At 41.9% G+C, this 13,739-nt stretch overlaps 1 protein-coding gene across 6 annotated transcripts in view; it reads right to left on the reverse strand.

Annotated features, from left to right (window-relative positions):
* LOC140257152 (protein bicaudal D homolog 1) overlaps window positions 1-13,739 on the reverse strand; it is a 282,019-nt gene that overhangs the window by 160,587 nt on the left and 107,693 nt on the right. For all 6 annotated transcript variants that reach the window (XM_072346204.1, XM_072346223.1, XM_072346232.1 and 3 more), the window contains exons 3-5: window positions 10,838-10,990; window positions 7,678-8,115; window positions 2,908-4,002 (exon numbers count right to left, since the gene is read on the reverse strand). In XM_072346204.1, the coding sequence (XP_072202305.1) occupies window positions 2,908-4,002; window positions 7,678-8,115; window positions 10,838-10,990 (1,686 nt within the window). The remainder of the gene's footprint in view (window positions 1-2,907; window positions 4,003-7,677; window positions 8,116-10,837; window positions 10,991-13,739) is intronic.

Below are 13,739 nucleotides of genomic sequence, written 5' to 3' on the forward strand. Positions count from 1 at the left end.
CCTCAGAGCACAACATACAGCATGAAAAGACATAACTGCATAAAAACACCAGCTTCGCTGGCCTTGTTTAGCTTGTAGAAGAGAAGGCTCTGGGGAGTCTTCCAGCACTTGAAGGGATCTTATGAGAGGGAAGGAGATTGACTTTTTGTACAGTCAAATAATGAAAGGATAAGGGAGAATGGTTTTAAACTAAAAAAGGGAACGTTTAGGTTAGATGTTAGGAAGAAATTCTGTACTTAGAGGGCAGTGAGGCCCTGGCACAGCTGCCCAGAGAGCTGTAGATTCCCCATCCCTGGAGATGCTCAGGGCCAGGCTGGATGGGCAGCCCAAGCTGTTGGGTGGCAGCCCTGCCCATGGCAGGGGGTTGGGGCTGGGGCCAAATCATTTTATGATTCTGTGATGCTCTTTTGTGGTTTTAGAGAAAGTGCAAAAACCTGAACCAGATGTCCTCTGTAGGCTCATCTAAACAGAATGAACTGAAGAAAAATATTCCCAACCATTTCTGCTTTAAAGCTTTGCTTTGGAGAGAGGAGCTCAAGGGAATTAATCTTGATTCATGTTTCCTGAACATGAGACGTGCTTTGGGTTCCTGGGACACATCACCAGAGGCTGGTAGCACTGCTACAACACAGCAGAACTGTGAGAGGTAGATTGTGGTTTTGCAGTGAAGCAAGTAAGTATCTCTGGTATGTAAATGTAGGCCTTTGTTGTGGGTCCAACGTTTCCTGTATGTAGCGTAGGCCTTTACTGAACCTCTCATGAAGCAGAGAAGCAGTTAGGTGAGTCGTTTATCTTCCACTAGTTCAGTGAGCACTGACGGGGTAGATCGTTTTTTTTCCACTAGTGGGGCGTTTTGACATGGTAGGATTGAGTAGAGGAACAAGATAAGACAGGTGTGCAGGGAGGAGGCAGAGCCAAGTACAGAACAGAGTGAACGTGCTGTAAGAAACATTGCCCTCCTGTTTCATGGTACAGTACATCAAAAACAACAGGTCGGTAACCACTTGATGTGGAAATATATCAAAGCAACAGCATCGGGGAGATCATGAGCCTGAGATGCTCAACCAGTGAGTGAGTGCCAGGAGAGCATTACCTGCATCAGGTTTAGTGGATATAATGGGATGGATTTCACTGACCAGCCCGCAATTTCTCCCTTACCAACAGCCTGTTATTGCAATAATGAATAAACTTGGCTGCTCTCACTAACATTCTTGTCTCATCTGAAATCTTTGACTTTGAGTGTTTCTCACAGAACTAACCTCCCATCGCTCTAAATTTCTACATCTCTGTTATATTATCATATCTTTTAACTTGAAAATTTGAGGAGCTTACTATTAAGTTTGCATGAACAGTACTGCAAGAGTTGATACACAGTTGAACAGTTGCCAACATTTATGCTGTTACTTATAAAAGTCCTTTTAGAAGTTCTGAGCAAACTTAAGAAGATGCTCTATTTCTAGAAGTAGTAATGATAACAAAAAACACTATAAAGAGAGTTGGACTTAGCAACATTCTCTTCTAGTATCACTAAATAAATGATAGCTCTATGCTAATGAAAAAAGTCTTTAATTTGGAATCTAAAGCCATATACTTCAATTACATCTTAATTACATGGAAAATCCTCCTGTAATTGCTCAGGGTTATTATTGCTTTGCTAAGCATGGTACTTGATTAATTGAATTAATATTTAACGTGTTGTGCTGCAGAGAGGGAAGAAATGCTATAAAATACTCAACATACATTGAAATATAGCTGCAATTTAAAAATTCCCAGTACCTAGAAATGCAGTTGCAGATCCTATCATCAATTACATTTGAATCTTCGGATTACCTGACTGTTGGAAATTTTAACACAGAAATTCTATCAATGTCATTGGAGAATGGGATCCCACTCCATTAGCCAGCACTTGTGCCCCCATGTGGTGACCACAGCACTTTCAAAGATGGGAAAAGTCCTGGGTGAGCTGGAATGATGACTGTCCTTGCAGCCTCTTCCATTCAGACTTAATTTGGAGCATGAGGGGACTAACTGTAGTAAATAAATTTCATGCTTATACGCAACTTCTAAATTGCTTGCAGACCTGGAATCTATTAGATTCATCGTGCTTGGGAGGATATAGCAAGCAAAAAAAAATAGAGTATTCTTGAAAAGTATTCTGGAAAATACACCACTGTGAGGTGTTATTTTGCATTTGAAGTAGAATGTCGTAATTCTCAACTTATTTACGTTGGTGAAACAGCAATAATAAAGTGGGTGGATGATTTTTCTAACTACCAAAAATTTCAAAATAATGAGGTGTTTTTATTCTTACAAAATATAACTCAATCACGAATCCTTCTTTGAAAGAAATGGCAGTTACGGTTTCCTGTAGCTTTATCATGCAGAGATATCCCTTTTCTTAAATACAAAACAGAAAACAGTTCCATTTCCTAAGGGATTAAAACCACAGCAATGCAAAAAGTTATAAGAATAAAACATAAATCTTTCTAAAAATTGCCAACGACCTGTGAAGAAAATTACTCTGCATTTCACCCTGTGTTTTATCACAGAAATACCCAGCTTCTGTACAGTCCAAAGTGACTACTCACTCTCTCACATCTGCCATTCTCCTCCTGAGGTGTGCTTTAGCTTTGCAATATTTGTTTGAAATGCCCTTAAATTTGCTGGTGGGCATTCAAGATTTGCGGGCCTGTTGAGTGCTATAGAGAACAAGAACAGGTGCTAGAAAACAAAGAGCTGAAAAGCTTAGGGGTGGGAGGGCAGAAAGGTCTTCCCTCACTGTGATGGAGCGAAAGGCTCGGTAACCTGTGAGTGAAACCTCTCCTCCAAAAACTTCTTGGGAAAGCTTGCCAAGTGACCTGTATAAATAACAGACACTCCTGTCTGCCTGTTTTATTGGCACCTTACCTGCTTGTTGGCTTTCAGCACTGCTCTCAGGGTTGCTATCTGCTCCCGCTTCGTACTCAGGAGGGATTTCAGTTTCAGAATCTCTTCCATTAAGGCCTCCTTGTCTTTATCAATCATGGGTGCCAGCTCCCGGGCTGCAGCACGCTGACGTGACAGCTGCAGTGACCGATCTACAGCTTTCTGCAAATGCTTGATTTGGTCCCTTATTATGGCATTGAGGTTGTAGATGTTCATTGGCTCTTTGCGAATGTCACTGCTGTCGGAGACCGGGGAGGAAGGAGGGGCAGTGATGACAGGGGAAATTGTAGGTGTTTTCGTTGGGCTCTGCTCCTTGCCAGGCTCTGTGGCCTCTTTTGTCACCTGCTCGGTCGGAGTCCTGGCTTCTACAGGTGATGCCATTCCCCTTCTGGCAAGCCGCGGGGAAAGGAGACCCCGTGGGTCATCCGGGCCTTTCAGGCTGCCACTGCGAGTAACTCTGCTCTGCCTGTAATAGTCCAACATGACCCTGTTAGGAGTCTCGTTGTTGCACAGGCAGACGTGATGGTAGAGCTGAGCCAGCTCCTCACTAAATGTCACCAGCTCATCCTGGGCGGTGTTGAGGGTATTGTGGTTTTCATTTGCTATGCTTGTCATCCTTTGCAATTCCTTTTCCATGTGGACCATCTTTTCCTGGCTTTCCTTGGTTGACTTCTCTAGGCTTGTCACCTGTTCGTTGTAAGTCTGGATTCTGCTCTCATACTTGGCCTTCTCTTCAGTGTAGTTTTCCACATAATTATTATATTTCTCCTTTAAGGCTTTGATTTCTGCTTTAAGGTCTATCACTTCCGTAACAGCTACTTTGTATTTACATTCTAGGATCTCCAAACCATTGATGTCCACTTCGTAGTCGTGTGCTTCCTCGCTGGGGTCTCGCCCCTTCTCACAGTCATGCTCTGCTTTCAGCTCCTTGTTGCTCTGCAGGCCCCTCATGGCGTTGACGTGCTCTGTAAGCCTGTGGACTCGCTCATGTTGTTCAGTCAGGGCTCCTTTGGTGTGCTCCAGCTGCGTCTGAGACTCCTGCAGGTTTGCCAGGAGAATGGCCTTTTCTCTTTCCACCTGCAACAGAGGCAAAGTAAAACACCCGGCATCTTGTCATACCTGTGCTTTTCTGCTCAACACCAAACATTCAACATCAAACATTCAACAGACACATTCACTACATCCACTCCCACACTCTGCATATACATCATGAGGGGTTATAAAAAACATAATATCGAATGTATACCCCTAAGCCATAAAATTAAGTGTGCTACCATTTGCAGCATTGTTAGGTCACAATTTTACACGTTGCTCACTGAAGAATGAGTGCCCAAGCACTAAGGGTAGTCAGCAAGAGTAATGATACTGGATCCATCAAGACGTATCCACTGATTCTGACCTAGTAAGTTCCTGACTGAATATCCACAGAGAAATAAGGATGTTGAAAAGCAGAAGAGGTCCAGGAAGACTGTTTTTGAAGTCTGAATACACAGCATCTTAAAACAAGCAATCAAGAAAAACGTAATGTTTGATCTGCTCAGATGTTCACTACTTATGCTAATAGCTCTGAATGAATCTCTTCATAATTTTAGCGTAGTACTCCAACTTCTTTTTACTTTTATTTTCTCTGCCTTTGTCCTTTTCTGAGCTGTGAATTGGGAAGCAGATGATACGGGATGCTTCTTGCTCTCATGGCTTTTGCAGTAGGATCCAGAGCTGACTGCTCTTTCTCTCTCACTGCTGTGGTATTTCAGCCCAATGTTTATACACACAGACAAAATGTCATGTTCCACGCTTCCACAGTGAGTGGCTGAATTGCTAATTCAGAGAAATCAAAGCTGTCCCTTCTGAAGGGCCCTTCAAAAAGCACTGCCTTCTCTATCAGTATCCCTCCAGGCAGCATTTGGAAGAGTCAAAACAGCCACTGTGAAACTCAGTGATGAAAAAGCAAAGCCTTTTAGATACTCTGAGGATACTAACGCCATCTCACAAAGCGTTCCAAGCAGTGGTTCAAACTCCTATTATCTCATACCAAGGATTTCATGCAGTGGCTGCTGCTCAAAAATACCAAAGTATTAAGACTTACAGTGATCCCTTGGTTTTACTGACAGGCTTTCAAAACATGGTTTCAATTACAACCTGCAAGGGATTGCAGGTAAATATTGTAAGGATAAAAATAGAAGCCACATTAAAAACATCTCAGAATTGTCTTTTTTTTTAATGTACAGGTGACTGATGACTCAAGAAGAAAAAAACAGGGTGAAAGCTCATCATTATTTTATGATCCAAAAAATATCAGCCTCTTTAGATAAAAGCAGCTCCACATAGGCACTGCATAGCCTCTGCTGTATCACAGAGGAAGACAGCTGAGGACAACGAGTACATCATCAATACAACCATTGCCTACTTGCTGCCCCCATCTGCCTTTAGCTTGCATTACCAAAGAGCAGGCCTTCCATTAAGCAACTTGGTGTTAAAGAGGCACTCTGTTGCAGTGTCTGCCTAATTTCATCAGACAGAACTGATACTGATGGACTATTGATCTCAGCCATGATGAAGAAAAACTGCATCTGAGACAGTAGATATCTTTATGGCCATTTTTCAGCTGAACGTAAATGGCTTGTAGGAACAAATACTTCTTTCAAACAGAAAGGATTGTTTCCAGAGAAAACACACAAATTTAAAACCCATCTGCCAGCTTGGACAGTAGGTGAAATGAAACACACAGACCTACTGAATTTTACTCATCCTAGTCTAGTAATTATGGATGAAGCTAATCCACTTCTGTTTGATGAACAGTACGTGCTCCTACTTCCAAGGAGAAAAGAACAAAGCTCCAACTGCACTTGGAGTACTCCTTCTGAATAGTAATAGCTCTGCTGTTTCTAAAGACAGAAATTGTATTTCATGTTTGCGACGTATTTTTATTTCCACACAGAGCAAATTCTGGGGAACAGACTACCATTTTTCAGTCAGCCTGTTTGGTTTTTGATGAAATTAGTAGCTGCAGAAGTTATCCATGCCACCATCTTAAAGTGAAAATAAAAGCAATTCAAAAGCAGTTGTACCCATTTTGAAATGCACTCTTCCTTTCAAAGATCTCAGCTAGAGGAGACTTCCTTCCAATTTGTTTGATAGACCGCAGTTATGAAAACCAATTTTATCATTGCTGTTTATCTTTTATCTCTTCTAGGAACCAACACAGAACACACAGTGCTGGCATCCCAAAGTTGCAAGAGGAACTTTGCCTATCATGCTAGCTTTCCTGGTACACGTTTCTTTTTGAGACTGCGGAGTGAAAAACTTGCCACAAACAGGTACAAAAGGGAAATCTGAAGTTTGATGCTCTCAGACAAGGAGCCCGCTATCCTAATGACATAAGCATACTTCCCAAGAGAGGGTCATGTTCAGCAGCTCTATCCATCACAGTACATCTTCTTTGAGTAAATGAGAGGAGCGTATGCCAAATGTTGAGATATAACTGTCTGAATGCCACATGGCAAGGAAATTGCTAAGGAGGAAAAAAAAAACAATTTTCTTGAAGAATTACCTTTTGTCAGCTTGAACCCAATTAAATCTCCCATTTACTGCGGAGAAAAGTTTTGGAGGAATTTTTCACAGTTAATTTGTGTGACTCAAGGTGAGTTGAGACAACCTAACAGAGCAGATGATTGCTTTAAAAAGAGAAAACATCAGCAGCTTGCAGCAAGCCTTCCCAGTATCTAAATAAAAGTGTCCTGCCAGGCCTGTCTCTTTTTTTCAAACCTTTCAACATCCCTACAATGCTGAGTGACGTTAAAGGCAACTTGTTCAAGTTTGCTGAGGCTCAACAAAACATTGAGACCAAAACAAATGGTTGTATTTGTTTTCTAGGCTCCTTCTAGGGTCCTAGGGCAGCTAGTGAGCAGCAGAAGGCTGACTCTTTGTTAAAGAAGCAAACAAAAAATAAGTAATGATGTTAAAATCAGAGGTGACAAAACAACACTTGCAATAACTTTCAAGTAGAAGTTTGCTGATTCATCATGCTCTGTTTTCAATAAACCAAGACAAAACACAGCCAGAAAGTCATGTTTTTTTCATTTTCAAGCATCTTTTGTTATGTATTTCTTTTGCGTTTACTTACTTGTAAATTATGCTTGAAAATAATTGAGATGCATATTAAAATGTGAATATTTAAAAGATTTTTTTCTGAAGCTGTATATTTTTTAGCACTGTATTTCTGCTGTGTGGGTCCAGGAGCTGAGTTTGATGATCCTAGTGGGTCCCTTCCAACTTGGGATATTCTATGATTCTAATGCTAAATTAAAAGAAATGCTCCTCTCCTTTTGTTCTCTCTTGGTAGTCAAATTCTGCTCAAACTGCATTCATTGGCAAGTCTGTATTTCAATGTTATTTCTTTTTCTAGATAGCTTTGGTCATACTGAAGAATACTTGATTCCACTCGCAACCTCAGAGACATTTCCCCTTACTAAACAGAAAAGAATCCAACTATCTGCAACTATAATACCTACATTATTTCTCCTCTACCCATTAAACATCAGCTTAGCTCATACCAACACTGCGCAGACAGGAATACTGTCTTTTTGGGTTATTTTTAGCAAAACCTGAATACGAAGGAACTCCAAAGCAAAAGTCTGAGATGTGACATAGTCAAGAACATCACTGAAGGAAGTTGAGGCCAGTGCAAAAGCTGGCAGCAGAGTACGTACACTGTGTGTCCAAAAGCTTTAGGACATTAAATGAAACTCTTACCTGCATCAATTGCTGCTTCAGTTTCTGTATTTCTGATATGTTGAGCTCACTGAAGAGGTCAGAGACGGGGTGCAGAGATTCTCCTTTCCTACTCGTGGGAGTTCGGTAGTCACCATTAAGTTTCACAAGAGACCCATGGATATGTCCATTCATTTTGTCATCATTGTTGGGCTCACTTGTATCTTCTGCGAACTTTAATCCATCTACTGATATATTAATATGGTTATTGTACATACTATCATTGAGGTTGATGTACTGGGAGAGCTCCTTTCTTAGATTGTTCTTTTGCTCCCTTTCATTTTTTAAAGTTTCCAGAGCTTCCTCCAGCTGATGCTCAGCAATCTCCTTCAGCCGGATGGCATCTTCTAGCTGACTATTAAGCAATACTGTCTCCTCCTCAAATCGTTTAATCTCATGCTTTAAGCCTTCGTATTCAACCTGAATTAGACAAGACAAAGAACATTCATAATACTAAAACTTGAGTCATGAAAACCTGCCATTTATCAGCCCTATTGAAATAAGTGCTACAGGAAATGCAATGTGAAATACCACACATTGCCTGCAGCAGCAAAGAATTGTCTCCATAGAAAGTGTGTGTGGAGTTCTGTTGAAGATTCCACTGCTCATTTTTTTCAACATGAGAGAATCAAGGAACATTACACTTTTTTCCAAGCAACATGACTGTAAACAGTGTACTTCGGTGGCTCCAAAAGTACTGCCTCCTATTTATTCCCATGGAAACTAAAACAGATACAAAGAGCACAGTAACACTACTTGATAGAGCACATTCTCATCTCCAAAACACTACCTTTCATCACAGGCACCACCGTTAGCTGTGCATTTTTGCCAGAAACGAACATCAGTCTGCATACTGAGCTCATAAAAATCTGCACAGCCATCCAGAACACAGCTTGTCTTTCACTTTGCTGTCACCTCTCCCAAAAGTCACCACCCATCGCCTCACTGTGCTCATATCCCTGTTTGGTATCCACAAACAAGCACTGATGAATATCAGTAAGAGCCATTTTTTCCTCATGGAGGAATTCAGTGGCACACTTTTGCTTCGTATGTACTTCCACGTCAGATGTCATTTTGCCAGACTGCCCCTCTGCTGCCATCTGTCACACAGCAACAAAGTGTAATGGATTACTGTTGGGAAGGTTCAAGCTCTACTACTATACCAACAACAACTGCCTCTGAGATCATGGGCCAACATAATAAAATATGTGGCATTACTTTCGGAGTAGCCCTCATACTTCATGCAGGTGTGCTTGTATTATGAATTACCATACGCAACATTGGTATATCATGGTATGTATATCTGAGGTTAATGTAATCTGATTTATTAATGGCAAGTGCTCTGCAGATTACTTTGTACCTAAATACTTACTAGATGTAAAGTCACTCAGGCATGGATATTCTAAAGTGTCTGGATGTCTTCCTAGTGTTCAAAAATATTGAAGGAAGGGACAGAAACTGCAGGATGGTCTCAGTTCTTGGTGTTAAATGAGATTCTCCTTTATTCAAGAGGTATTTAGTTTTAAGAATTAAACAGCAAACTATTCATACAATCCCTTTAAACTCTAAGATCCACTTTGTAATTTCTAAATGCCAAAAATTCTCCATACTGGGTGAAATAATTTAATGGTTTGGTGAAAGAAGAAATACTGACCATATTCTCCCCAGATTCCAGCATTTGGTTCCATTAAGAATGAAGTATTACGACAAATACAAACACTGGCAAACAGATTTTATTCTGGCAGAAACTAGGATGGCCTGTAAAGTGGTCTTTTCTATTTTTTTTCTGCAAAAATGCCTCTAATGAGCTTGGTAAGGAAAAAAATAGATGCCTCCATGAGGGAATGTGCTGGCTTGGTAAATAACTCTGACACAAAGATGAGCTGCTAGCAATTCAGTGCTAGGAGCATGAAAGCCTGGGTCTTCATAAATAAGGGAACACCACACTCACTTACATTACCTGTGCATTCCCTGTGGCTCTGCTCCATTGTTCTAAACGTTTCAATTGCATTTCAGCTAGCAGGGTAGAACAGCAAAGATAGATGAAATAGTACTGCATTTTCCTGCAGGAATAAGTAAGTGTGTCTAACAAGCTGCCATGAGAAACTGGCAGCCTTTGCTATTTGTTAAAAGCCCTAATGGAACTGTTTGCTATGCTGGGACGTAATGCAGGGGCTGCAGAGCAGTGCTACTGCAATTTGGTGGAAGTTGGGGAAATGTTCTTCCTGGATGTAATGTTACGTTGGTCTGGGAAGTGTCTAACAGAAACTTTCATCCTCCAGCTTGGATGCTTACTTATTTATCATGGCAAGCTCAGTTCTCTGACATGAGAACAAATTTCTTCTGTTCAATTTAAAAGACAACTGTGTTTGTGATTACTTCCTCAGCAGTATTTATACCCAGCAGCCAAGGAAGCTGTGCTTTATAAGGGAGAGAGGGCAGACCGGCTGCTGTTTGCAGCTTGACTTAATGGGGCTGTGATTTATGGTGGCTCCTGGGGGCACGCTCTGCACTGCAGCAAGTAATACAGCACACTGCTTTGCTGTCAGCTGTACCTCACTGCAATGGGGAAAACATGAAAGACAAACCAGGAGAACCTGACATCTCTTTGCCTATTTTTGGAGCTTGTCAAACTTGTTGGTTAGCATTGCTGAGCAAAGAGCAACAGTGGAACCCAGGGAAAAGGAAAAAAAATAGAAATAAAAAATGGAGTAGATGATGTCCTCTTTTCTCCACTTAAAAGAGGAAGCAGAGCAAGGGAAACAAAGTGAGAGGAAATGGAGGGCTGACCTACATCTGCTGCTGGGCACAGGGGTCAGTGTGCAGAGAGATGGGTGGAAACACAGGAAGGAAAAAGATGCAGCCTTGGTTATAGTAACAGTGATCGCACTGTTACAAAGTTCTGCACAGAAACAGTCCCTCAGTTTTCCTAAAAATGAGGAAAGGGCCTCCCCGTATGTCAAAAACGGACAGTAACGCTGCTGCAGGATGAGTAAGTGCCAACCAAAAATCTAACTGAAGAGTAACAACAAACCGCCACACAAAGAAACTTCTATCAAAACGCCTTGCTGAATCACATTGTGGAAACCTGAGAAAATGGTGTCATTTCCCAGCACAGCACCTAGTATCTCCTGACACTTACTTGGTTCTGTTTCAGCGTGGATACCAGCTTCTGCAGAGTGATATTTTCTTCTTCAAGTTCGGTGTAGTCCTGCAGGAGCCTCGCCTCTCGAAACTTGTACTCTCGAATTTCATCCTTCATCCGTATCCTCTGCAGTTCCACCATCTCATTATTCTGGCAAGAGAAAATGCAAGAGCGTTACCATCAGTGCACAGCCCTTCTAGTGACTGAAGGTGCCTTCAGAAAAAGTCCAACGAAAAAGTAAACCTCAAATAGAAGGGATTTCAACATGCAAATCAAAACTGTAATTGATCCGGGGCAAAAGCAAACTTTCCGGTGAGCACAGGCAGTGCAGTAATGAGAACATCTGATAGGGAAGCTTGATTAAAACATTTTCCAGATTAGATGTTTATTGAAATGGTAAGCCTGGCAAGGCTTTATCATCTCATTAGTTTCATTGCTCAGAGACTCTGTTGAATCTAAATAAAATTACCGCCCGTTTTCCACCAAAAGATACTCTCTACATTCATACAGCAAAGCAATGAATAACGGCATCTGTTCTGTAAAGACATCTGCTACTGAGCAAGACCCACGTGCACACTCATATCTGCAGGTGCTAATGAGAAGCATGGGCAGGTGGGGGGACCTGCCATGCAGCGGGCTGCACAGCACTGCCCCAAAACCAACCCAAGCCTTGCTGCATGGGGCAGGATTGCAAGGTGTCTGGAACACACGGTGTCACCATTTTGATTTTCCTATTAGCAAATGCAGTTCCTGAACAGAGAGAGAGAATCAGAGAATGACATAATCAGTGAGTGGCTTGGGTAGGAAGGGATCTTAATCATCATCCAAGTCCAAAGCTCTGTCATGTTCAGGGCTGCCACCCAGCAGCTCAGGCTGCCCAAGGTCCCATCCAATCTGGCCTTGAGCACCTCCTGAGAAGAAGCACCCACGGCTTCTCAGGGCACAAGGGATTGGTTGCATGAAAAATCACTGCCAACAGATTTCAGTTTTTTTTACATCAAGAGTCAGATGGCTGTTCTGGAAAGCCTCTGACTGTTGACATCACTCTGACGAAAATGCACTATGGGACAGTAGAGTTAACACAGCCGGAGAAGACTGGTGACCAACACAGCCACAGAAATGATCTGGCTCTCTGCTGTGCAGGGAATCATAGGATCACCAAGGTTGGAAAAGACCTAAAAGATCATCCAGTCCAACTGTTCACCTATGACCAATAGCTCCCACTAAACCATGTAGCCTGGTTGCTTCTGAACAGTAGGAACAGGAGTAAGTAGTCCCAGCTTTGTTTTCCCTCCACAAGCAACAGAGCACTGCTGGCGTGAAGCACTGCTGGTACTCCCTCAAGAGTGCAAAGATAAACCCACAAAGTCTGAACAGGCGATAAACACCTACGGTAAATAAACAGTAATTAAGCCCTGAAATATACCACCACTACACATGAAGGAAAAAAAAAAAAAAAGTTGATGCAAGAGTTATGGAAGGCGGCAAACAAAAACTGCTTAAAATTAAACCTTTTTTGTTAAAGAAAAAAAATAAAGAATCACCCCTGTTCCATAGACTAAGAACAAACAGGCACTAAGGAATCTTGACAGGAAGCATGACTTTGGTTTACAGTCTCTCCAGTAGCAGAGAGGTCACAAAGCGTCAGATAAAAGTAACTCTTTGCAAACATTCTTGCATCCAACACTGCTTAGCAAATCTGTGAGTGAATTCTACAAATGGCAACACAGATTATTTCAGGTGAAGGTATTTTATACCACAGAGCTGCCCTCGTACATGCCGTTTCTGCTGGCACACCTGCAGTGGCAGCATTTATGTGCGCTTGCCAGGTGTGGGGATATGAGCAAGTCAGAGACTGTTGGTGGGCCCCACTGAGTGCACAGCCCTGCTCTGCCAAACAGGATTATGCTATTCTGCAGCTCCCCCAGTGTCTGCCATCAGCGTTGGTGGTCAAAAGGAATGATTCTTCAACACAGGGGAAAGGAAAAGGGCAGTCAGAGTTGGAGAACGCAAAGACTTTTACTGAATCCTAATATTACTTTGGGTACACAGTACATGGCACACCACCTTCAAAAAGCCTCTGAAGGTAACTCTGTAAGATCGAGATACTCATTTTGTCTTTCCTTTATTGTAAACAGCAAAAGAAACCACATTTCTTCACCATTTTAAGTTTCCTCTCCTATTTCATCTTTGAAGTAGGAAATATGAGCCTCTTACAGCACTTCTGCTCCTTTCATACACATAGAAGCCATCTCTACAGAGCCTCCTCCATTTCTTGTTACTCTCAGTATTTGGTCAAACAAGAACTAGGACAGATTCTCTAATTCTCTAATGGAAGGTGTGCATTTTGTCATGGAAAACACCATAGCCTTATTCTCCCTGCTGCAGGATCTCTCCTCCTGTTTGCAAATGCCTCCATCACACCAGCAGATGTCCAGCTATGAAGTGCCCAGATGCTCTGAGGGACATGGTTTAACTGGGGGACACAGTCAGTGGGCATGGTGAGGGTGTGTTGATGGTTGGACTAGATGATCTTAGTGGTCTTTTCCAACCTTAGTGATTCTATGACTCTTTCACCATTTTGTAGGAAAGGTGAAGCTTTGGCATTGCAGTGCAAAAGCCATTGTCACAGTTTACAAGTGTTCAGTCCAGGAAATGCAGGAGTGCTGCTCTGCTTTATCCACAGGAAATCTCCGTGTTTTGTGGAAGGGATCTGTTCTTCAACCTGTATGACAAACCTCACGCTGAGGTAATACTTTGTTACTGTCAGTAAGTAGCATATACTTATTTCCAGCATTCATAATTTCAGTATATTGTCTTCTCACAAGTGTCCTTTGTTATTTTGAATCATCTTAAATATGTTTCTCAAAGAGACAACATATAGTTATAGAAGACAAAC

The sequence above is a fragment of the Excalfactoria chinensis genome, chromosome 1 (assembly GCF_039878825.1).
Source record: "Excalfactoria chinensis isolate bCotChi1 chromosome 1, bCotChi1.hap2, whole genome shotgun sequence".
NCBI classification, from domain to species: Eukaryota; Metazoa; Chordata; class Aves; order Galliformes; family Phasianidae; genus Excalfactoria; species Excalfactoria chinensis.